Source organism: Capricornis sumatraensis, chromosome 4, assembly GCF_032405125.1.
Source record: "Capricornis sumatraensis isolate serow.1 chromosome 4, serow.2, whole genome shotgun sequence".
NCBI classification, from domain to species: domain Eukaryota; kingdom Metazoa; phylum Chordata; class Mammalia; order Artiodactyla; family Bovidae; genus Capricornis; species Capricornis sumatraensis.
In genome coordinates this window covers 135413991-135440285 of record NC_091072.1, presented here as the reverse complement: position 1 = coordinate 135440285, position 26295 = coordinate 135413991, and the positions used below count along the sequence as shown (strand labels likewise).

At 39.8% G+C, this 26295-nt stretch overlaps 1 protein-coding gene across 1 annotated transcript in view; it reads left to right on the top strand.

The window, feature by feature from the left end:
- Positions 1 to 26295, top strand: part of PIK3C2G (phosphatidylinositol-4-phosphate 3-kinase catalytic subunit type 2 gamma) — a 487933-nt gene that overhangs the window by 351846 nt on the left and 109792 nt on the right. The window contains exons 25-26 of the mRNA XM_068970622.1: positions 3078 to 3234; positions 14659 to 14768. Of these exons, the coding sequence (XP_068826723.1) occupies positions 3078 to 3234; positions 14659 to 14768 (267 nt within the window). The remainder of the gene's footprint in view (positions 1 to 3077; positions 3235 to 14658; positions 14769 to 26295) is intronic.

The window sequence follows — 26295 nt, the reverse complement described above, 5'->3', positions numbered from 1 at the left end:
GCCATCTATGGGGTCGCACAGAGTTGGACACAACTGACGCGACTTAGCAGCAGGAGCAGGTTTAGCTCCAATAAAAATTTTATTAGTATGGAGACTAAGAACAGTATTCAAAATTAGTGAGTGTTTACTATATGCCAGGCTATGTTTTAAGTACTTTTACTCATTTAATCCTCTCAACTATCCAAGGAGTCAAGTGCTCTTATTCCCATTTTACAGAGGAAGAGATTTAGCCACTCAGAGGCCAAGTGACTTGTTCAGGGTTGCAAAACTAGCAAGTCGTTGAATAGCCTTGCCTAGCTGGCAAGGCTACAGTCTGTGCCCTCTGCATGAACCTCTTACATCCATTCACAGATGTGTAGCTCTCTCTGTGTCTGGCCTTTGTGTATATGTTCTTAGTCCTCACAGCAATTCTAAGACCTAGGTATTGTTGTTCAGTCACCAAGTCATGTCCAATTTTTTCACAACCACATACTAACAGTGTCTGGTCATCTTTCCTCCTTTCTGGTCAATATTTGTATTGTACCTAGTATAAAATGAAATATAGCTACCTGGACATGGAACAACAGACTGGTTCCAAATAGGAAAAGGAGTACATCAAGGCTGTATATTGTCACCCTGCTTATTTAACTTATATGCAGAGTACATCATGAGAAATACTGGACTGGAAGAAACACAAGCTGGACTCAAGATTACCAGGAGAAATATCAATAACCTCAGATATGCAGATGACACCACCCTTGTGCCAGAAAGTGAAGAGGAACTAAAAAGCCTCTTGATGAAAGTGAAAGAGGAGAGTTAAAATGTTGGCTTAAAACTCAACATTCAGAAAATGAAGATCATGACATCTGGTCCCATCACTTCATGGGAAATAGATGGGGAAACAGTGGAAACAGTGTCATACTTTACTGTTTTAGGCTCCAAAATCACTGCAGATGGTGACTGCAGCCATGAAATTAAAAGACGCTTATTCCTTGGAAGAAAAGTTATGACCAACCTAGATAGCATATTCAAAAGCAGAGACATTACTTTGCCGACTAAGGTCCGTCTAGTCAAGGCTATGGTTTTTCCTGTGGTCATGTATGGATGTGAGAGTTGGACTGTAAAGAAGGCAGAGCGCTGAAGAATTTATGCTTTTGAACTGTGATGTTGGAGCAGACTCTTGAGAGTCCCTCGGACTGCAAGGAGATCCAACCAGTCCATTCTGAAGGAGATCAACCCTGGGATTTCTTTGGAAGGAATGATGCTAAAGCTGAAACTCCAGTACTTTGGCCACCTCATGCGAAGAGTTGACTCATTGGAAAAGACTCTGATGCTGGGATGGATTGGGGGCAGGAGAAGAAGGGGACGACAGAGGATGAGATGGCTGGATGGCATCACTGACTTGATGGACATGAATCTGAGTGAACTCCGGGAGTTGGTGATGGGCAGAGAAGCCTGGTGTGCTGCGATTCATGGGGTCACAAAGAGTCGGACACAACTGAGTGACTGAACTGAACTGAACTTTTTCCCTTAGTAGGCATATCACAATGAATTGGTAACATCTGTGGTTTTCACAGGTTACCTTCTGAAAGAATTTGTCATGCATATCTTAGCTTTTTTTTTCTGAACTATAGTTGACTTACAATACCATCATTCATTTTAGCTGTAGAACACAGTGATTCAATATTTTTTATGCATTAAAAAATGATCAACACAATAAGTCCAGTTATCATCTGTGTCCATACAAAGTTATTACAGTATTATTTTGACTATATTCCCTATGCTGTACATTATGTCCCTATGCTATACATTATGCCCCTATGACTTACTTATTTTATAACAGGAAGTTTCTAACTCTTAGCCTCCTCTACCTATTTCACTAATTCCTCCATCTCTCTCCCCTCTGGCAACCCCAGTTTGTTCTCTGATTCTATGAGTCTGTTTATGTTTTGTTGTGTTTGTTTTTTAGAATCTACATGTGAATGAAATCATATAGTACGTGTCTTTCTGTGACTCATTTCATTTAGGATGATGCCTTCTAGATACATCCATGTTGTTGAAAATGGCAAGATTTCATTCTTTTTTATGGCTGAATAACATTTCATTATATATATATATCATAAAAATATACATATATATACATATGTGTGTATATATATATATATATATCTCACATCTCCTTTATCCATTTGTATATTGATGGACACTTAGGTTGCTTCCATATCTTGGCTGTTGTAAATAATGCTCCTCAATTTGTTGAAAGTGAAAGAAAGTGTTAATCCCTCAGTCTTCCCAAAGACTGTAGCCTGCCAGGCTCCTCTGTTCATGGAATTTTCCAGGCAAGAATACTGGAGTGGGTTGCCATTCCCTTGGGATTCCCTGGTGGCTCAGATGGTAAAGTGTCTGCCCACAATGCAGGAAACCCAGGTTCAATCTCTAGGTTGGGAAGATCCCCTAGAGAAGGAAATAGCAACCCACTCCAGTACTCTTGCCTAGAAAATTCCACGGAGGGAGGAGCCTAGTGGGCTACAGTCCATGTGGTCTCAAAGAGTCAGACATGACTGAGCGACTTCACTTCCTTCTCCAGGGTATCTTCCCAATCCAGGGATCGACCCTGAGTCTCTCTCATTGCAGGCAGATTCTTTACCATCTGAGCCACCAGGGAAGACCATTAAAAAAAAGAAAAAGAAAAAGTACCATGAGGTTAAAAACATGATCTGTTCTATCATTTCATACTTTAGCAATAAATATATTTTCTGTAAAATCGCATTCCCTATATTAACTTTAATGGATAATAGTCACATCAAAAATAACTTGAAATTACTATTTGAGACAGTATAGGTCAACTTTGTAAAATAACTTGTCCTTCCTTCTCCATTACAGCTCAGATACATTATTCAAAGCCTATAATTAGCAAGCTTCTCTAACCATCCTACAATGAAGTTCATCCATTAGAGCGGAGAGAAAAATAACAAAAAAATTTCAAATGGAAATAAGTTGTTGTAACTGCCTAATTTGACTCTTCCAACAATTTCTCTTCCTGCTTATGATTGTTCTTGCTTTTCTTTCTTTCTTTTTTTTTCTTTTTTTGCTTATAGAGACCGAGCCCCTTTTATTTTTACTTCAGAGATGGAATACTTTATTACAGAGGGTGGGAAAAACCCACAGCATTTTCAAGATTTTGTGGAGCTTTGCTGTCGAGCTTATAATATTGTCAGAAGACATAGCCGGCTGCTCTTGAACCTGCTAGAAATGGTAAGTCCCTTGGAGAATTAACAGAAATAATAAGCTTCACTTGTTTCTGTCTTTCAGTCATCTATCTTTGCTAATGGTTTGGAGTTCCCCAAAGAGCTATTCAAAATGGAATGGAATGAACAAACTAAAAGTACCATTGTACATCTTTCCAATACATTTCTTAACAGTTCATAACATTAATTCACAGTCATTGTCTCAAACCTTTCTCTTCACAATAATATTGATATATTCAGGGATTATTTCAGTATATTTTGATTAAAGATCAAGGACAGTAATTTAGAATATTATATGAGTTGCACAGTGCTTTAGGATTTTTTCAAAAGTATTTTTAAAATACTATCTCATGTTCACATTAAGGCAACCCAATTATGTAGAACAAGCAAGGATTTTTCGTGGTTTCCCTCCCAATCCCTTTGATCACTTGCTTATTTTCCAGAAGAAACTGAGAGTCAAAAATGTGAGATGACTTGCTAGCAACTCAACTCTAGAGTAGCACATTTGAGTCTATGCATCATAGTCCTGGGTGCTCTCTGTTGGCCAACAGAGGAATTTTTAATGTTTCATTCCACTGTCCAGTGGACCAACCAAATGTCAAGGTGAGAGGAGAGGGATCTCATAGAAATATCTCCTGGAAGGTAAATGTGGTGATTCCTATGGGCACTTACATACACGCTAATAACTGCAGCAAACTGTAGGAGATGTATACATCTTTAGTAAATCAGCATGGTGTTGAAATCAGTACAATGATCAAAATAACTGGTTTAGGGTGAGCTGTATGGAGAGAGTAACATGGAAACTTACATTACCATGTGTAAAATAGACAGCCAACGGGAATTTTCTATGTGTCTCAGGAAACTCAAACAGGGCTCTGTATCAACCTAGAGGGGTGGGATGGGGAGAGAGATGGGTGGAAGGTTCAAAAGGGAGGGGATATATGTACACCTGTGACTGATTCATGTTGAAGTTTTGCAAAAAGCTACAAAATTCTGTAAAGCAATTATCTTTCCATTCTGACTGCAGCACGCCAGGTTTCCCTGTCCACCACCAACTCCCGGAGCTCGCTCAAACTCATGTGCATTGAGTCAGTGATGCCATCCAGCCATCTCATCCTCTGTCATCCCCTTCTCCTCCCACCTTCAGTTTTTCCCAGCATCAGTGTCTTTCCTAATGAATTGGCTCTCTGCATCAGGTGGCCAAAGTATTGGAGTTTCAGCTTCAGCATCAGTCCTTCCAATGAATATTCAGGACTGATTTCCTTTAGAATTGACTGGTTGGATCTCCTTGCAGTCCAGGGGACTCTCAAGAGTCTGCTCCAACACCACAGTTCAAAAGCATCAATTCTTCATTGCTCAGCTTTCTTTATAGTCCAACTTTCACACCCATACATGACTACTGGAAAAACCATAGCTTTGACTAGATGGACCTTTGTTGGCAAAATAATGTCGCTGCTTTTTAATAAGCTGTCAAGGTTGGTCATAGTTTTTCTTCCAGAGAGCAAGCATCTTTTAATTTCATGGCTGCAGTCACCATCTACAGTGATTTTGGAGCCCAGAAAAACAAAGTCTTACTGTTTCCATTGTTTCCCCATCCTTCAGTTAAAAATGAATAAGTTTTTAAAAACTGGTTTATTGCCATCAGATGACAGTTCTACTAGATGCTGTTAACGGTAACTTTGAATTCCTGGGTTTGAATTCTAAGTTGGCCTCTTACTGGTTATATTCCTCAGCATATGTTACTGACTCCAGTCAGACTCTTGTTGCCTCATCTATTAAATAAAGGTAATAGCATCTACCTTGTAGGACTGATAAATAAGTGACCTAATGCTTAATATTTTACATAAGCCTTTATGCTAAGTGCCTTATGTGTACTAATTTATTTACATTTCATAATAGCCCTATTAGATAATTAATATAAACAGCACAGTACGTGTCCTATAGTAGGATCCAATTATTATACTAGATCCTTGTTAACCTATAAGAGCGTTGTCCATACAGTATCCCCTAATCACTTGGTTATTTAAATTTAATTAGCATTGAATAAAATTTAAAATTCAGCTCCTTAGTCTCACTAACCACATTTCATTTGAAATTTCACATTTCACTCACCAGCCACATCTAGCTAGTGGTATCATATTGGGCAACACAAATATAAAATATTTCCATCATAGCAGAAAAGTTCTATTGCATAGTACTAAATAAATGCTGACCTTCTTGCAGTGAAGATTGGATTTTGATTCTTGTTTCACTTTTCAAACAACATATGGACCTTACTTCTTTCTTCTCTGTCTTCAAAATATGAATTTCTAAATATTCTATAAATATGTAGTCCTTCATATAGAAAGACATTTTGGTTACTTCACATGTAAACTGGATATATACAGTTCTGTCCATCTCCAGAGTCAAACTGACTTTCCAGTAATAGCCAGTGATTCATACTGGTAGAATTTTACTCTATCTCCCAATTATATTAGATCATATTATAATCATTAGATGGTTTATAGTTCATTGTATTCAACGCACAGGTAGGACTCTACAAGGACTGCGTCTATGACCTTGACTCCATTTCATAGTAAATATCCAGATGATATCAACGTTTGCACTCTAATGGGGTCTAGCTCATGAATCCATAAACTCTTGAGTACTTACTATATGCCAGAAACTATAGAGAAAAGATTAACATATGATATCTTGTCAGTCTTAAAATTTTCAATTTAATAAGGAAGCCAACCAGTCCATTCTAAAGGAGATCAACCCAGGGATTTCTTTGGAAGGAATGATGCTAAAGCTGAAACTCCAGTACTCTGGCCACCTCATGCGAAGAGCTGACTCATTGGAGAAGACTTTGATGCTGGGAGGGGTTGGGGGCAGGAGGAGAAGGGAATGACCGAGGATGAGATGGCTGGATGACCTCACTGACTCGATGGACGCAACTCTGAGTGAACTCCAGGAGTTGGTGATGGACAGGGAGGCCTGGTGTGCTGCAATTCATGGGGTCGCAAAGAGTCGGACACAACTGAGCAACTGAACTGAACTGAACTGAACTGAAGGAAGACAAAATTCATGTACACAAGCAAATTAGGTACCCAGCCTTTCTAAATGTCTAAAATGCTCTAAGTAACTGCCTCCTAAGACTGAGTACCATATTCTAACAACTGCTTCCACCAGTCACAGACATTTTAAAAATAAACCCAAAGCAGAAAATGACAAATATCATTTTATACTGTTGCTTAGCTGACAGTAAAATTATGCTGAATGACAAGCATGTTAAAATAATGTGAAAGAACAGACTTTTGAAGAAAAAAAGGATTCTAAAAGGTATTGGTGGGCTTTCTTCTTTTGTTTAATAAACATTTCCACTTAAAAGAAAACTTTTAGCATGTGCATCATAATATATTAAATAGTCATTAAAGACTATATACAATGTTATTTCATCTAAAGAAGTAGATACATGATATTTTATTCAAGTAGTCAAATAATTTTTCATAAAATAACATTAAAATCAGACATTGAAGGATTCTGGTAAATAGTATTTACAAAAAAATTCCCTGTTTTAATTATTCAAGTCTGACTTTTAGGCTAAGAAAGAAAAGTTGGCAGTGAATGATACTAAATCAGATTAATCTTATAATCTTAGACTTAGACTTTTACAGAAACTGAAACCGAGATCAGATGCAATGTGGGCCAGTTAGTGTGTGCGTGCGTGCTCAGTCGTGTTCGACTCTGCGACCCCATGGACAGGAGCCCTGGTGCCAGGCTCCTTTGTTCATGGACTTTTACAGGGAAGAATACTGGAGTGGGTTTCCATTTCCTGCTCCAGGGGGATCTTCCTGACCCAGGGATCGAACCCATGTCTCCTGCATTGGCAGGCAGATTCTTTACCACTGAGCCTCACCTGGGAAATGGACCAATTAGACAAATGAACGTTGTTGTTATTTAGTCACTAAGTCGTCTCTGGCTCTTTTGTGACCCCGCACACATGTGTAAAAGAGCGATGTTATATCTCTGTTTCTGATTACTTACCTCTTGATTCTCTGCTCCACATTTCTTTCTTATGGGGTTCTGTAGATAAACAAAACATCAGTAAAGGTTTCAAGACCATATCTTCTCTGGTAGAGCTTCTTATAAAATAAAGACCAAATTTACATTTAGAAGATTGTTTAACAGCATTTAGTTATTTATTCTATCACTCAATAAATATTTGTTGAAGATTGGCTGCATCTACATCACTGTGCTAGGCTCTGGAGAAATATCTGTAAAGGGATGAACAGAATTTCTGTCCCCATGGAGTTTATCAGTTCAGTTCAGTTCACTCGCTCAGTCATGTCCGACTCTTTGCAACCCCATGAATCACAACACGCCAGGCCTCCCTGTCCATCACCAACTCCCGGAGTTCACTCAGACTCACGTCCATCGAGTCAGTGATGCCATCCAGCCATCTCATCCTCTGTCATCCCCTTCTCCTCCTACCCCCAATCTCTCCCAGCATCAAAGTCTTTTCCAATGAGTCAACTCTTCACATGAGGTGGCCAAAGTATTGGAGCTTCAGCTTTAGCATCAGTCCTTCCAGAGAAATCCCAGGGCTGATCTCCTTCAGAATGGACTGGTTGGATCTCCTTGCAGTCCAAGGGACTCTCAAGAGTCTTCTCCAATACCACAGTTCAAACGCATCAATTCTTCAGTGCTCAGCCTTCTTCACAGTCCAACTCTCACATCCATACATGACTACTGGAAAAACCATAGCCTTGACTAGGCGGACCTTAGTCAGCAAAGTAATGTCTGCTTTTGAATATACTGTCTAGGTTGGTCATAACTTTTCTTCCAAGGAATAAGCGTCTTTTAATTTCATGGCTGCAGTCACCATCTGCAGTGATTTTGGAGCCCCAAAACATAAAGTCTGACACCGTTTCCACTGTTTCCCCATCTATTTCCCATGAAGTGATGGGACCGAATGCCATGATCTTCGTTTTCTGAATGTTGAGCTTGAAGCCAACTTTTTCACTCCACTTTCCCTTTCATCAAGAGGCTTTTTAGTTCCTCTTCACTTTCTGCCATAAGGATGGTGTCATCTGCATATCTGAGGTTATTGATATTTCTCCCAGAAATCTTGATTCCAGCTTGTGTTTCTTCCATTCCAGCGTTTCTCATGATGTACTCTGCATATAAGTTAAATAAGCAGGGTGACAATATACAGCCTTGACGTACTCCTTTTCCTATTTGGAACCAGTCGTTGTTCCATGTCCAGTTCTAACTGTTGCTTCCTGACCTGTATACAGATTTCTCAAGAGGCAGGTCAGGTGGTCTGGTATCCCCATCTCGTGAAGACTTTTCCACAGTTTATTGTGACCCACACAGTCAAAGGCTTTGGTATAGTCAATAAAGCAGAAATCGATGTTTTTCTGGAACTCTCTTGCTTTTTCCATGATCTAGCGGATGTTGGCAGTTTGATCTCTGGTTCCTCTGCCTTTTCTAAAACCAGCTTGAACATCAGGGAGTTCACAGTTCACGTATGGCTGAAGCCTGGCTTGGAGAATTTTGAGCATTACTTTACTAGCATGTGAGATGAGTGCAATTGTGTGGTAGTTTGAGCATTCTTTGGCATTGCCTTTCTTAGGGATTGGAATGAAAACTGACCTCTTCCAGTCCTGTGGCCACTGCTGAGTTTTCCAAACTTGCTGGCATATTGAGTGCAGCACTTTCTCAGCATCATCTTTCAAGATTTGAAATAGCTCGACTGGATTCCATCACCTCCACTAGCTTTGTTCATAGTGATGCTTTCTAAGGCCCACTTGACTTCACATTCCAGGATGTCTGGCTCTAGATGAGTGATCACACCATCATGATTATCTTGGTCATGAAGATCTTTTTTGTACAGTTCTTCTGTGTATTCTTGCCGCCTCGTCTAATATCTTCTGCTTCTGTTAGGTCCATACCATTTCTGTCCTTTATCAAGCCCATCTTTGCATGAAATGTTCCCTTGGTATCTCTAATTTTCTTGAAGAGATCTCTAGTCTTTCCCATTCTGTTGTTTTCCTCTATTTCTTTGCATTGATCACTGAAGAAAGTTTCTTATCTCTTCTTGCTATTCTTTGGAACTCTGCATTCAGATGCTTATATCTTTCCTTTTCTCCTTTGCTTTTCGCTTCTCTTCTTTTCACAGCTATTTGTAAGGCCTCCCCAGACAGCCATTTTGCTTTTTTGTGTTTCTTTTCCATGGAGATGGTCTTGATCCCTGTCTCCTGTACAATGTCATGAACCTCATTCCATAGTTCATCAGGCACTCTATCTATCAGATCTAGGCCCTTAAATCTATTTCTCATTTCCACTGTATAATCATAAGGGATTTGATTTAGGTCATATCTGAATGGTCTAGCGGTTTTATAGTCTATTGGAAAAAGATATACCCATTATCAGAACTGCAGTACCAGTGCCAAGCTCTGGGGGTTTTTTTGTTTGTCTGTTTTTTAATTGTAGTACAGTTGATTAACAATGTTGTATTAGTTTCTGCTGTACAACAAAGTGAATCAGCTATCTATATACATATATACACTCTGTTGACATTTTTAGTGGGCATCCCTGGTGGCTCAAATGGTAAGAATGTGCCTTCAATGTGGGAGACTGGGGTTCGATCCCTGGGTTGAGAAGATCCCTGGAGAAGGGAATAAAACTCACTCCAGTATTCTTGCCTGGAGAATCTCATGGACAGAGGAACCTAGTGGGCTGCAGGCCATGGGGTTGCAAAGAGTCAGACACAACTGAACAACTAACACTGTCTTTTCATTCTTTTTGGGATTTCCTTCCCATCTAGGTCACCACAGAGTATTGAGTAGAGTTCCCTTTGATATTTTATATATAGTAGTGTGTATATATCAATCCCATTCTCTTCACCCCAAGCTATTTTTTTTTTCCCATTCCAATTCTGGCCAACACATGGACTCCTTTTGGGTTACTTTCTACATCTGTGTGTAATCTATATTTCCCTCAACTCTCTCTCAAATGACTCTTTCTGTGTTAACTTACTCAAAAAGAACTTAATTTACTGTGCCATAACCTAGTTACAACTTGAAAAGTATTTGACATGGGTCATAAGTTCTGCCCTCCATGAATGGTCAATAACAAAGGATTATAAGACACAAACATTTGGTGTCTGCTGTGGAGTTCATTGCTCATCCTCATTAGAGAACAGCCCGTTTCCAGATATTCAGTCCTTTTTGTTTACTCCTGGGAAAAGCTGGGGAAAAATAATCCATGAAATTCCCATCTTGCTTAAAAGCAAAACATCTGTAGAGACCCAAGAGTGTTGTGGCTGGATTCACTAACATAAAAGCCTGTATTTCATCAGCTTTTCTCTTATTAAAAAATCAATAGCAGTCATTATGGAAGGCTCCCAGGAACATAGGGACCATTCACCCAGTTTTAAATGTTTATCACACCCATTTTTATATCCAATATTTCCCAGCAGAAATCTTTCTAACTTCTCTACATGGTGGCAAAGAATGCCTGCTTTCTGAAGCATAACTATCAAGATAGATTTGGAGTCAGTAAGAGAAAAACAGAATTGAAAAAAATTTTTTTAATGTTCCCATGTTTTAAGAAGGAACTTATCTGTTTATCTGTACTAGCCACCCTTTCTCTTTCTTATTGCCCCCAATTAAGGTTATTGTTGGTGATTTAGTCACTAAGTCGTGTCCAATTCTTGTGGCCCCATGAACTTTAGCCTGCCAGGTTCTTCTTTCCATGGGATTTCCCAGGCAAGTATACTGGAGTGTGTTGCCATTTCTTGCTCCGGTGGATCTTCCCAACCCTGCGATCTAACCCACGTCTTCTGAATTGTAGGCGGATTCTTTACCACTGAGCCCACTGGGGAAACCCAACTAAAGTTTTGACCCATGTAATCTAAGCTGGCAGGCACTTGAACCACATCTCTGTGGGTCAGTGAACAGACCTGGCTAAGTGCACCCAAGTTTGAGACCATCCTTACTCTCATGTGCACAGTTGCAACACTAAAAGCCCTCTTTCTAAGGAATTAAGCCCATCAACAAGGGCAAAGTTAGCACTTGCTTCCTTTAATCAGCCACATGAAAGGGAGAGAATTTGGATCTGAAGCCATCTACACTTGGCAGACCACTGGTGTGGTCTGTGTGTGTGTGTGTGTGTGTGTGTGTGTGTGTGTGTGTGCATGTGTAGGAAGGGGTAAGTATAAAGTCTACTTCCCAAGGAAATGTTTGACATAGTCCTAAAGGAGCATGTGTGAATTCAGAATATTCAGAGAAACTAGAAAGCAATTCAGCTCTAGGTGTTCATAGCAAAGAGACAGTCGTACTGTGTTAAAGGGTGACACTGTCACAATAAGTGCGCCTATGTCTCTGGAACTCTTAAGTACAGAACTGATAGAATAATCTAGGTTTTAGTTGCTCTTGGCAATGTATCTCCCTATGGCTGATTTTAAGTTTATTAGTTGAGATTGAAGTTCTATCTGTAGGTTTTCAATGCCTCACAGGGTCAGATATTTTTTCATTTACTCATGCATTCATTAATTCAGACATTCATTAAATTCTAACTATGAAGCACAATGTTATGCAATATAGACAATTCAACATGGACTAAAAACTTAATTTCTATTCTCAAAGAACTTAAAATCTAATGTGACAAACATACACTCAAAACGTAGTTAAAGCTAGGTAGCAATAAGTTCTTTGAAAGAGCTGTAACCAAAATAGGATTACTGTACAAAGAAAGCAAATTATGAAACCTTATCAAGAGAATCTGTGGTGCTTTCAAGGAAGAAGAAGTAATTCAGATGCACCTTCAAAAAGAATTTCAAGACAAGGGAAGAGAGGAAAGGAATCCTGACTGAAAGAAAATCATAAGTATGTGTGAAGGCTTAAAGACCATGTGCATGACGTGTTAGAAATGGAGGTGACCAAGTGTATCCAGTCTGTGGCACAGGTGGGGGCCTATGTAGATAGTAAGGTTGAAGTGTTAGATCACAGTTAGATTAAGAAAGTCATTTATGACCAGGATGAAAATTGTGGACTTATATAGCCACCTGAGATATAGCCATCTGAAAACCTAGAAGTTTCTTTGTCTTTGATGAAGGAAGTACCATCATACTAAAATCCATGTAACTTGGATTTTAGAAAGATAACTTAGAAATTATGTAATTAGATAGATAAGGATTAAAGAGCCAGAAAAAAAAAGCTATTCAAGTTATCTAAGCAAATGAAGATGGGGAGCTGAGCTGGAACAATAATTGCAATGGAGGATTGTCATTGGGAGTCAGGAAGAAGAGAAACTCAAATAAGATATGAATTTCTTGTTACTATGGGCTTCCCTGGTGTCTCAGATAGTAAAGAATCTGCCTGCAATGTGGGAGACCTGGGTTTGAGCCCTGGGTCAGGAAGATCCCCTGGAGAGGGGAATGGCTTCCCACTCCAGTATTCTCTCCTGGAGAATGCCATGGACAGAGGAGCCTGATGGGCTACAGTCCTTGGAGTCGCAGACTCAACTGAGTGACTAACACATTCACTTCTTGTTATATGGACAATGGTGGCAGTGAGATATGAAATAAGAAGCAGGAGGAAGAGTTTATAGAAGAAAATTTGCTCAACTTTAGATATCATGAATTTAAGATGCTGGGTCATCCATGGGGAAAGACAGCTGACAACTTCCTAGGACAACCTAATCCATTCCGATGGTTTCAATTACTATCTGTATGCTGCTGCTGCTGCCGCTGCTAAGTCACTTCAGTCGTGTCCGACTCTGTGCGACCCCATAGACGGCAGCCCACCAGGCTCCCCCGTCCCTGGGATTCTTCAGGCAAGAATACTGGAGTGGGTTGCCATTTCCTTCTCCAATATCTGTATGCTAATAACCCCCAAATCTGTACTTATGCTTTAGGCCCCACCCAGTCTGCCAAATATATCCAGTCAACCACCTAGTTTTCTCAATTCTATCCCCTAGGTATATTTAAACACTAGTAACTTTTCTTCATTCCTCAACAGTCTCCAATCTAGCCTCTTATTTGGCCCCACTTTATTTTTCACATGTAACCATGATGATCTTTCTCAAACACAATTCATTCTTTTTATACTCATGTATAAACATGAAAGGAGCTTTATTTGCCTTTAGGATAAAGTACAGAATATTTCCTATTACTAAAACAGCCTACATTCCTAGCCTTTTCAGTCCCATCTCTTGTCACTCACCCACAGGATACCCAATGTTCCTGAAATCTATCTTGGATCTCTGTGAACAAATGGAAGATATCTTGCTCTCCTCTGTCCATCTATTTATGCTGGTCCCTCAGCCTGTGTGGAAAGAGTAGGAAGGGAAAATAGTTTCAAATCCATTTTTTTTTTGCTTGAACTTCATTAAGTCAGTGTCAACTTCAGCCATCCTCCATAGCCACACTCTCAGTTTATTCTTTTTTTTTTTTTAGATTTTTAAAAAATGTGGGCCCTTTTTAAAGTCTTTATTGAATGTGTTACAATATTGTTCCTGTTTTATGTTTTGGTATTGTGGCCACAAGGTGTGATATTATCTTCCTAACCAGGGATCAAACCTCCACCCCCTTCATTGGAAGGCAAAGCCTTAACCACTGGACCTTCAAGGAAGTTCCTCAGTTTTTTCTTTATTTTTAGGATCAACAGCATTTTTCTTAACTTCCCACAACTGTTCTTAACTTCTCTTCCTCTATTCCAGAGCAGGAAGTAATTTATTTTAGTCATGAGATACTGAAGGCATTCTTTTTTTCTCAGAGCTCACATTCATCTCAAAGATCTATTTTTTTCTAAGATGTTTGCCTATAACTAAAGGGAGTATTACTCCTTCAATATACACTATAATCTAAACAGAGCATTTTCCCAAAGTTTGGCAAAAAATACCTGAAAATTTGTGTGGTTTAATCTTTGTTTCATTGTTTTAATATTGTTAAATAAATTTAGTCACCACTTAACTAGGGAAAAATATGTTCTTATAGTAAGAGTCATTGACTCATTAAAGAACATAAGATTAAAAAGCAAAGGAATGCGGCATAAGATTAAGCAACAGAAAGATGAGTTTTTTTCTTTCCTTACACACCATTTTACCTGGATGCTTCACTTACGTGTTTGGAGGGATTAAGGTTTTCTTCTTAAAGATAGATATTGTGATATAATTTTTGTGTTATAATTTATATGTATAGCTCTTTCTTAATCATTACTAGTTGATTCTCTCAGAACATGTTGGGTATTTTTGTATTCACTTTAAAAAGGAGAAAATTCATGATCATTTAGATTTTAAATCATGGATCCAGAAATTCGGACACTAGAGCTCTTATTATTTCTATTTTCTCTTGCTGAACATGCCTCTTCTACAGAAGAGGAAATTTTATTTATATTTATTGAGATTTTGTTTTGTTTTGTTTGTGTGTGTTTGTTTTGCTAAGATGTTACATGCAGGATTGCCCGAGCTAAGCGGAATCCAAGACCTGAAATATGTGTATAATAATCTTCGTCCACAAGATACAGACCTGGAAGCAACAAGTCATTTTACCAAGTAAGACTAGCTGTGAATGTATGAGTGTGCATGTATTCTTGTGTACAGACACAGCTCACACTTGTGATGATCTTAGGATGAACAGTCATGGGTATAAAGCTGTCATTTCCACAACAAGCTTGTGTCTTTTACCCCAGGGACAGAAAAGCAGCAATGCAGACTGTCTAGCAGGAGGCCTTAGTCAGCGTTTCTGTAGCAAAAGCTATTGTTTGCTAACCAGCCTCTACATGTAACACATTACTCAATACAGAGGTCAGAGAGCTGACAGAAATAAATCGGTTGTTCTACTTGAACTATGTCCTGAAAAGCAATTTGGAAAAAGATTTATGATGGGATATGGACTCACTACTTTCATCTCTAAGACAATACAACTGTTGGAATATTTGGTGACTATCTTCTGTTGTTAATCTAGTTTTTATTAAGCCAGTCTGGGAAAGCACTAGTGAACAACAAGGTAAGAGTCTGGGCACAATATACTGATTATCAGCTGGATTCAAAATCTGTCAAATGGGTGGTTCATTTTATAATACAAAAATCTTTTGAACTTTAATTTTTGAAAGGATAGCAAAACTGCTAGCAGATTTTAGATGCTCCATAAATGTTAGCTATAATCATTATCCTAGTAAACAATTTAAGTCAAGAAATACAGTGCTCTTTCCTGTAATTTCTCAATATTGAAAATTGTGTGTATATTCAATCACTCTGTTGTGTCCAACTCTGCAATCCCATGGATTGTATAGCCCACCAGTCTCCTCTGTCCATGAGATTTTCTTGGGAAAGAACACTAACTGGGTTGCCATTTCCTCTTCCAGGGGTTCTTCCCAACCCAGAGATCAAACATGCATCTCCTGTGTTCCCTGCATTGGCAGAGAGATCCTTTACCACTGAACTACCTGGGAAGCCCAATATTGAATCTTATTTGAGTCTAATTTTTAATCATTCTAATATTTTCAACTAGCAATTAGTAAACACAAATTATACTTTTTTTAATGGATGTATGTTCTGTCTTTTTAAAGACAACACTACTGATAGTAAAATCTTTCCCACACAGGTGTTATTTTTCTCCCCTTTTCCCAGAACGTATACTGTGGAATCTCTCTCCATTCCAAGGGATTAGGGGGAGTTCATGGGAATGTATGTCCTAAACACTCAGAGAATTTCACTTTTGCAAGGAATCTTTGTTTCATGAACTTTAATGGATAGGCTGCTCTTGTGGTTGAATGGTAGAAATATGACAGAATATTATAGCTAGACGAGCCCTTATTGTTTATTTATTTATTTATTCTGATAATAAATATGCAAATCAGAAAACTGAGATCCAAAGAATTAAGGGCTTGCCCATGATTAAAAGAAGTAGTAAGAAAGAGAGCTAGGACTAGGGCCCAAAGCTAAGACTTTGATCCCATGCTCTAGGGTTTTTTTCAGCATTCAACATTGGAAACTATATGATATTATTAAGGAACTCCAGGCAGAGGCCCTTTCAAAAATATACCTTCCTGCTATCTGGTTTGTTTCTGAAATTCTACCACTAGTGATTCTTTATGTAGGTCTGGTTTTTTCAGTCTTCACCCTGAATATTCATTGGAAGAGCTAATGCTGAATTTGAAGCCCTGATAATTTGGCAACCTAACGTGAAGAGCCAGCTCATTGTAAAAGACCCTGATGTTGGGAGGACTGAAGGCAAGAGAAGAAGGGGACAAAAGAGGATGAAACTGTTCCATGGCATTGCCGACTCAATGGACAAGGGTTTGAGCAAACTCCAGGAGATAGTGAAGGACAGGGAGGCCTGGCCTGTTGCAGTCTATGGCATTGCAGAGTCGGATATGACTGAGTAACTGAACAACAACAAAAATGCCCTTTAATAGTAAAATTACCACTGAAAAAAGCAATGGTTTATATCTACTTGCATGCCGAGTTGCTTCAGTTATGTCTAACTCTTAGAAACCCTATAATCTGTCGGACACCTGGCTTCTCTGTCCATGGGATTCTCCAGGTAAGAATACTGGAGTGGGTTGCCATGCCCTTCTTCAGGGGATCTTCCAGACCCAGGGATTGAACCCACATTTCTTATCTCTCCAGCATTGGCAGTCAGGTTCTCCACCACTAGTGAAACTTCAGTTCAATTCAGTTAAGTCGTTCAGTCATGTCCGACTCTTGCAACCCCATGAACCACAGCATGCCAGGCCTCCCTTTCCATCACCAACTCCTGGAGTCCACCAAAACTCATGTCCATTGAGTCAGTGATGCCATCCAAGCATCTCATCCTCTGTCATCCCCTTCTCCTCCTGCCCTTAATCTTTCCCAGCATCAGGGTCTTTTCAAATGATTCAGCTCTTCACATCAGTTGGCCAAAGTATTGGAGTTTCAGCTTTAGCATCATTCCTTCCAAAGAAATCCCAGGGCTGATCTCCTTTAGAATGGATTGGTTGAATCTCCCTGCAGTCAAACGGACTCTCAAGAGTCTTCTCCAACACCACGGTTCAAAAGCATCAATTCTTCGGTGCTCAGCTTTCTTTATAGTCTAACTCTTACATCCATACATGACTGCTGGAAAAACCATAGACTTAACTAGACAGACCTTGGTTGGCAAAGTAACGTCTCTGCTTTTCAATATGCTGTCTAGGTTGGTCATAACTTTCCTTCCAAAGAGTAAACGTCTTTTAATTTCATGGCTGCAGTCAGCATCTGCAGTGATTTTGGAGCCCCCCAAAATAAAGTCTGACACTGTTTCCACTGTTTCCTCATCTATTTGCCATGAAGTGATGGGACCAGATGCCATGATCTTAGTTTTCTGAATGTTGAGTTTTAAGCCAACTTTTTCACTCTCCTCTTTCACTTTCATCAAGAGGCTCTTTAGTTCTTCTTCACTTTCTGCCATAGCTTCTGCCTGCAATGTGGGAGACCTGGGTTCGATCCCTCGGCCAGGAAGATCCCTTGGAGAAGGAAATGGCAACCCACTCCAGTATTCTTGCCTGGAGAATCCCATGGATGCAGGAGCCTGGTAGGCTACAGTCCATGGGGTCGCAAAGAGCCGGACACGACTGAGCTACTTCAATTTCACTTTCACTTTCACTTTCTGCCATAAGGGTGGTGTCATCTGCATATCTGAGGTTATTGATATTTCTCCTGGCAATCTTGATTCCAGCTTGTGCTTCCTCCAGCCCAGCATTTCTCATGATGTACTCTGCATATAAATTAAATAAGGTGGGTGACAATATAGAGCTTTGACGTACTTCTTTTCCTATTTGGAACCAGTCTGTTGTTCCATGTCCAGTTCTAACTGTTGCTTCCTGACCTGCATACAGGTTTCTCAAGAGGCAGGTCAGGTGCTCTAGTATTCCCATCTCTTTCAGAATTTTCCACAGTTTATTGTGACCCACACAGTCAAAGGCTTTGGCATAGCCAATAAAGCAAAAGTAGATGTTTTTTTCTGGAACTCTCTTGCTTTTTCAATGACCCAAAAGATGTTGGCCATTTGATCTCTGGTTCCTCTACCTTTTCTAAAGCCAGCTTGAACATCTGGAAGTTCACGGTTCACGTAATGCTGAAGCCTGGCTTGGAGAATTTTGAGCATTACTTTACTAGCATGTGAGATGAGTGCAATTGTGCGGTAGTTTGAGCATTCTTTGGCATTACCTTTCTTTGAGATTGGAATGAATACTGACCTTTTCCAATTCTGTGGCCACTGCTGAGTTTTCAAAAGTTGCTGGCATATTGAGTGAAGCACTGTCACAGCATCATCTTTTAGGATTTGAAATATCTCAGCTGGAATTTCATCACCTCCACTAGACCTCCGTTAGCTTTGTTTGTAGTGATGCTTCCTAAGGCCCACTTGACTTCACATTCCAGGATGTCTGGCTCTAGATGAGTGATCACACCATCATGATTATCTGGGTCGTGAAGATCTTTTTTGTACAGTTCTGTGTATTCTTGCCACCTCTTGTTGATATCTTCTGCTTCTGTTAGGTCCATACCATTTCTGTCCTTTATCGAGCCCATCTTTGCATGAAATGTTCCCTTAGTGTCTCTAATTTTCTTGAAGAGATCTCTAGTCTTTCCCATTCTATTATTTTCCTCTATTTCTTTGCATTGATCACTGAGGAAGGCTTTCTTATCTCTCCTTGCTATTCTTTGGAACTCTGCATTCAAATGTGTATATCTTTCCTTTCCTCCTTTGCTTTTTGCTTCTCTTCTTTTCACAGCTGTTTGTATGGTCTCCTCAGACAGCCATTTTGCTTTTTTGCATTTCTTTTTCTTGGGGATGGTCTTGATCACTGTCTCCTGTTCAATGTCATGAACCTCCATTCATAGTCATCAGGCACTCTGTCTATCCAATCTAGTCCCTTTTATCTATTTCTCACTTCCACTGTATAATCATAAGGGATTCAATTTAGGTCATACCTGAATGGTTTAGTGGTTTCCCCCACTTTCTTCAATATAAGTCTGAATTTGGCAATAAGGAGTTCACTTTTATATGCCACTTAGAAAACTACAAATATTAGTTGACAATTGACTGCAGCCAAAGGCACTAGCTTGAAGACTGGAAGAGGTGCTTCAGATCCTCAGTTTCAAGGATGAGGGACTCTCAAATTGCCTCGATTAGTGGGGGCAAGGGACTAATGAGAAATCCCAAGGAAGAACTGGCTAACTGCCTGCCTCAGGGAGAACAGAAGGTCTATCACAAGGCCTGGAAGGTCCTTCCAGATTTGTGTTGAGGGCAGCTCTGCGGACCTCATGAATAGGAATCAGCCTTTCACTTGAGCTGCTGACCTTGCTACAGTTAACTCTATCCAAGGTGTATCGGTTCACCTGGTACCAAAAATAGTCCCCTCAGGCTATTCTGGCAGGATCTGACTGGGATGCCCTTCTTTAAAGTGGGCTGCAGCAGGGCAGGGACAATGATTGGCATGTCAGTGAGACAGGGTAGGATGGGGGAGGAACAGAGAGAGGGCCAGAAAATGTGAGGTTGAAAACATGATTGTGCTCCAGCCTCATTTAATGTGTCATGCTTGAACAAAGCAGTTATAGGCTGCAGACCACAGATAGTCCCTGCTGCCATTTAGAACAAAGGGAAAACTACATATTAGATGAAGAACGTTCTTTCAGGACGAGGCCATAGGAAAAAGGTAAATAAGATTTGTCTGCCAGACTCTTATCCCTCCACATCCTCCAACTTCATCTGACATGCTCAGATCTGTGAGGAATGGAATTATAAAGATGGGAGTGCTTGCCTATGTCGACTCATCTCCCCTTCCCATTGAGAGGACCTGAACAAACAAAGGAAGTGAATCTGAAGCCAGTAGATTTCTGGCAGTGAGCTAGATCTCATTATCTGCCTGCATCTCTCTGCCAGGCTAATTTTCTCACTTTCAGATGTTATGTGGTACATTCGGTTAATTAAACTTTTTTCTACAACTTAGTAGTCAAGAACTTGTTCTCCTTGGGAGACTTTAAATGCATCTGGTCATCTAAACCACAGCACATTATTACTCTGTGCAGTAATTGTCTTTGACTCGCCATTTCCTACCTCTTACTTTTGAGGACCTTATAACTTGATTTTCTTTACTGAGGTTTATCCACACCACCTCTGTTATTCCCAAATGAATTCTTGTCATGGTAGATCAATTTGTCAATATACTTTCAGTCCTACAGGTCTTCCCTGGTGGTTTAGTGATAAAGAATCCACCTGCCAATGCAGGAAACACAGGAGATGCCAGTTCAGTCTTCCCCTGGGTTGGGAAGATTCTCTGGAGGAGGGCATGGCAACCCATTCCAGTACTCTTGCCTGGGAAATCCCATGAACAGAGGAGCCTGGTGGGCTAGAGTCCATGGAGTCACAAAGAGGCGGATACCACTGAGCATGCATGTATTCATTCCTGCTTTGTCTTTTTAACTTGTGTGTAGGCTCATCAAAAATGGCTCCTTAAGAATCATAAAATTACTAGAAAAGAAGAGGATGTCTGATCTAACTTTTAGTCCTATCCATCCCTTGAGACTCTGGACGTCATCCACAAAGCCTTTTCAGATTATTTTAATACCGACTAGTCTTCAAAACTCTACAGAACATGTACTATTTCATGATATACCTAATTTATTACTGAATTATATACTATCTAGTATATCACCTAAGTTAATCTGCTGGCTGGTTTAATCAGTTTCTCCCAAGTAAGGCAGAGGACTTATTTCCACTTCCAAAAGTATCTGAATGTGAAACCAGCTCTAGTCCCTTAAAATATATCAAAAAGTTTAACTTCACAGAAAATACAATTTTAACATGAAACATCAAGTGTATAAAACTCATATAATAATGGCTAATATTTAATACAGTGCTTCTTACATGTCAAACCTTGTTCTAAGTACTTTTCATACAGTAACTTGTTTAATCATCATGACAAGTCTATGAGGCAGTATCACTTTTCTCTACATTTTTAGATCAGGAAATTCGGACCCCAGAGAAAGAAAATGGTTTGACAAAGGATACAGCCAACAGGAGACAAAGCCATGATTGGAATCCAGGGGCTCATGCCCCATAGTGCGGGGTCTTAAGTTCTACTGTGCTCAGATGCTCCCCTCGCATGTGAGGGCTACTGGAGTTGCGCTGCTTCATAATTCAGACCACGGTTTTCTTGAGGTTCTTCAGAGCCCATGCTGGCTGCAGGATGATATTGTAGCCTTTCCTGGGCACCCACCTTCATTCCTGAATACCCTGAGCCTTGGCAGACCAAAGGCCTTCCCAGAATTATTATTCTGGCTCTGTACTGTGCCACCATCAGATGTCCCCCAAGTGTTTGGTTCAGGATGGTGGCGCTAGTGGTAAAGAACCCGCCTGGCCATGCAAAAAATGTAAGAAATGCCAGTTTGACCCCTGGGTTGAGAAGAGCCCCTGGAGAAGGGCATGGCAACCCACTCCAGTATTCTTGCCTGGAAAATCCCATGGACAGAGGAGCCTGGTGGACTACAGTCTATGGGGTCACAAAGAGTCGGACATGACTAAAGTACACACCCACGCTGATACGGGGTTGGCCTGGGAGATCCCCATGGGATAACCTGATTACTGATGCCAAGACTACCACCTGCCTTCCCACTTTTGGCACATTACCAGATGCCTTGAACCTGTATTTTTTTCTACTTTTCTTCTCAGAGAAATCTCCAGGGCCCTCCCATTAATTTCCAAGAGCCTGTCTCAGTAGTATCTTTTGTCCTAAAATCTCAGTTATGCACCTTTATGCTTTACATATGATTTAATATGCTTTGAGATTATCTTTTCAACTCTCCTTTAAGTTCCTTGGTCAGTATCTGTAGATCAACTGTTTAGGGTCTTTCCTATCACACTTTTCATCCAGCACTTTGAGGAACATATTGTCAAGGTTGAAGAAGCCTTGAATTGAATGTGACTATGATTCTTTACCAGTTAAAAAGTTATTTAAACTCTATTATTTAGACATTTAAAATTTTAAAGGAAATTATACAATATTCTTCTGTTAATGCTTAACATATAGAGTAAATTTATAAAAGCAGGGTGGTGAATTGAAAACAATAAGGAAGCTTTAAAAAATTCTGTGTGCTTGTTTACTTATCTGCATAAATAATACTGTTATCTTAAGCAATGTTTTCTGACATTATATAAATATCAAAACTTAAGGAAAAAATTGAAGTGTCAATGACAGAGCACATAATTTACCAAAAAGGAAACCAAGTTCAGTAATAGATCCAGCAATGGTCTTGGTGCCTCAATGAGTGTCATTAACGGGTATACTTATGAGAGCCCTGATATATTTAAACCCCTTGTTCTCTTTGTTCTAACAAGCTAGAAGTATTTTATGCCACTTTTTATTCTGATCTCTCTACTAAGATACAGATAAAACTAAAATGAAAATCAGCCCTCTCCCACCACCGCTACTAAACTCAGAGATCTGGGTCATGACTGAGGACTAAGCCATCTGAGACACAGCATGCGTGGCTACCTTAAGCACCCTCATCCTGACTACGGTATTAGCATTAGGAGGTTGCCTCTCTTGACCCTCTTTGAGACTTGAAAGAAATGGCTTTTCCTGTGTCTCTCAGGGAGTACTCTATTCATGAACAACACAGGATCCTGCTTCACTCTTGGGTATTCACATTCTGGGTTAAGAAATGATCACAAGAACTTCAGAGGATCTGTGACATTAGAAAATCATATTACAACGAAAAGAATTTAGAGAAAAATGAAAATAAAATTGGTTTACTGGCCACAAAGGTTTTTTTTTTACTTCATTGCAAACTCCTCTCTCTGCTTCCCTTACTTTTTTTGTTCTTGTTTTACTCCCCTTACAGCTGCGAACATTCTGTTGAATAGAATCAGCAAAGTATCACAACTCAGTCCCTGCAAATTGATACTCTCATGTAATATCTCTGCTAGGCAACAAAGGCAACCATCCATTAAAGTGCCATCCAAATGGCTTATTTCAGAATTTTCAGTCACTCTCAAACCTCAGGTGAGCTGTCCTTTAGAAACAGGCAACCTATTTCACAGGCCAGACCGAGATCATCAAGCATAAATTTCCTGGCCCACCTTCCCTCCTAAACGCAGATCCTGCTTTTCACTTTACCCATTTCCTCCTCCAGAAATATGGAAAGACATTTTCCATGTCTTCCCAGATAATCCATTTGGCCTGCCATGCAGATTCTTTGGTTTAGTAAGTATAAGATCTCCTGCTCTTCAGCTAAACCTGAAGGCAGCCTGAAGCAAAACAGAACCCCAGACTTCAAAATAACCAATTATTTGCATCGGTGGGGTATTTTGATAGCAAGAACTAGATTCTATCTGGTATCTTTGGGGAGAAGAGTATACATGGACTCACAGTCACCTAACAAACTCCAGAAACTGATATGCCTGACCAGTTTCTATTGAAAATGAAGGCCTTCTCTTCTGCTTATCTCTACCTAGCAAATACAACTTCTCTTTGCCTATTGGCCAGTATTCTCTCATATAAATTCCAGAGAGAGACTGCCTAATTGACTTAACTAGTGGCCTTTATTCCTACTGGACAGATCCTTCATGCAAAGCCATCATGGATTCGGTCATCCATTCTTGTTCTCACCATGGGCCACCCCTTCACAGTGAACAGCATGGAGCTTCTTCTCTAAACTCTGGGCTTTATAAAGAATAATCTTAATAATGAGGGGTCATTGGGTAGTACAGGCACCATGACTGTCCCAACAAGTACAAGCATGAAGCTGCTGAAAATGTTGATGACATTCCAAAAGAGTGCTCCCAGGCCTCACATCACAAACACAGGAGTCAGAGTCCCTTAGCTGACAAAGTATGCAGACACGGTGCCAGAAATCCCCAGTGTCTCCAGCATTCCTTCTTGTTTATTTTTCATGGCTATAGGCTTCCCAGGTGGCACCAGTGATAAGAATTCACCCACTAATGCAGGAATGCAGGTTTAATCCTGGGTTGGGAAGATCCCCTGAAGTAGGAAATGGCAACCCACTCCAGTATTCTTGCCTAGAGAATCCCATGGACAGCGGAGCCTGGTGGGAAACAGTCCATGGAGCTGTAAAGAGACTAACACAAGTGAGCTTGCACACCTAACCTAATAAGGTGAGACAAGATTCCTTATGCTCAAATGTCTCAAAACATAGTTAAGTGGCTTTCTACCTGGTTTCTCCTCAAAACAGAAACAGAATATGGGACAAGAATGCAGATCCCTGGGCTCTTTTATCATTAAAGTTTCTTGATTTTATTTTTTTTAAGACTTTGCAAATTGTCATCTCATTGTTCAGTTGCTCAGTCATGTCCAACTCTCTGTGACCATGGACTGCAGCACGCCATGCTTCCCTGTCCTTCACTATCTTCCGGAGTTTGCTCAAACTCATGTCTAGTGAGTTGGTGATGCCATCCAACCATCTCATCCTCTGTTGTCCCCTTCTCCTCCTGCATTCAATCTTTCCCAGCATCAAGGTCTTTTCTAATGAGTCGGCTCTTCACATCAGGTGTCATCTCATGGATTGCTGAATTCCACAAATATGGGTCAAAGTTTTCTTTTGCCTTAGCTTAACTGTTGATACCTTCAGAAATGAATGCTCTCAAGAAAAACCAAATAAAAAACAGGAGTTAGAGGAACTAACAGTTATGACCTCCAACTTTCCTTAAATTAGGACAGCAGATTCAAAGGGAAATGTAAATTAAACTGGCATTTCCCAAAAAAAGTCTTCCATTAAAAAAAAAAAAGTAATTGTAAGAACTAATCTGAACTAAATTGATTTTTAAAACTACTATTTTTTTTAACTGCAGATAGGACAGCTTTTAGAGGGGCTTCCCAAGTGGCACAGTGGTAAAGAATCGGCCTGCCAATGCTGGAGACTCAGGTTTGATTCCCCTGGACTAGGAAATGGAACCCACTCCAGTATTCTTGCCTGGAATATCCCATGGACAGAAGAGCCTGGCAGGCTACAGCCCAAGGGGTCGAAAAGAATTGGATATGACTGAGTGACTGAACACACACATACGATACCTTTTACAATAAATCAAAAAAAAAAAAAAAAAAAAAGCTGGCTTTTAGGGGAAGGTGGGGATTGAAACCGTGAATGCCATTTTGTTGGCATAGTACTTATACGTAAGACTAGTCCATCTATATTTCCCTATTTTTTTTTAATTCCATTTGCTCTAATTTGGCTAAATTTTGTAAGAAGCCTCCATAAGAAAATATAAGAGTTATTTATTGTATTAAAAGCCACGGAGCCTGGAATTCTTGTTTGTATGCAATTGGGTGCCTTTGATGAAATTTGCCTAACACTTGCTGACCTTGTAGATGAATTCTGAAGATTTGAAGATTGGACTTGGAGGAGAGCAGTTTTTCATTCTTATAGCCAAGTTCTAAACTATGAGGTGGGAGAAAAGAGAAAAAGATGAGAAACTCTAAAGTTGCCTCTTATTTTAATCCCTATCTAACATCTCTTTTGTAGGATTTCAAGAGTCTATCATAAGTCAGTGTCCACAGAACCATAAATCTGTACATTTGTTTCCCCTTGTATCTATCTTACTAGTTTACTGCCTTTTGGGCTCATATATATATATTCATTTTTTCACTTATTTAGTAGTAAGCTTTCTTAAATAAAATTTATAAGGCTTCCCAGGTGGCACTAGTGGTAAAGAATCTGCCTGCCAATGCAGGAGACATAAGAGACACAGGTTCAATCACTGGGTAGGGGAGATCCCCTGGAGGAGGGCATTGCAACCCACTCCAGTATTCTTGCTGAAAAATCCCACGGACAAGGGAGCCTGGAGGGCTAAGTCCATGGAGTTGCAAAGAGTCAGAAAAGACTGAAGCTTCTTAGCACATACACATTCTATTTCTAATAACTTTCTATATGTTACTTCATTTGATTCTGTCCATAGTCCCAGGGGATGGCATGGTTTAGTCATCAACTATATTTCTAGATGGTAAAAATTGAGTCTTGTGAAAGCTAATTAACTGACTTGCTTGAGATTACAGGCAGAACTGATAAGTGAGTTCAAAAGAGAACAAAACTGATTTCTTGC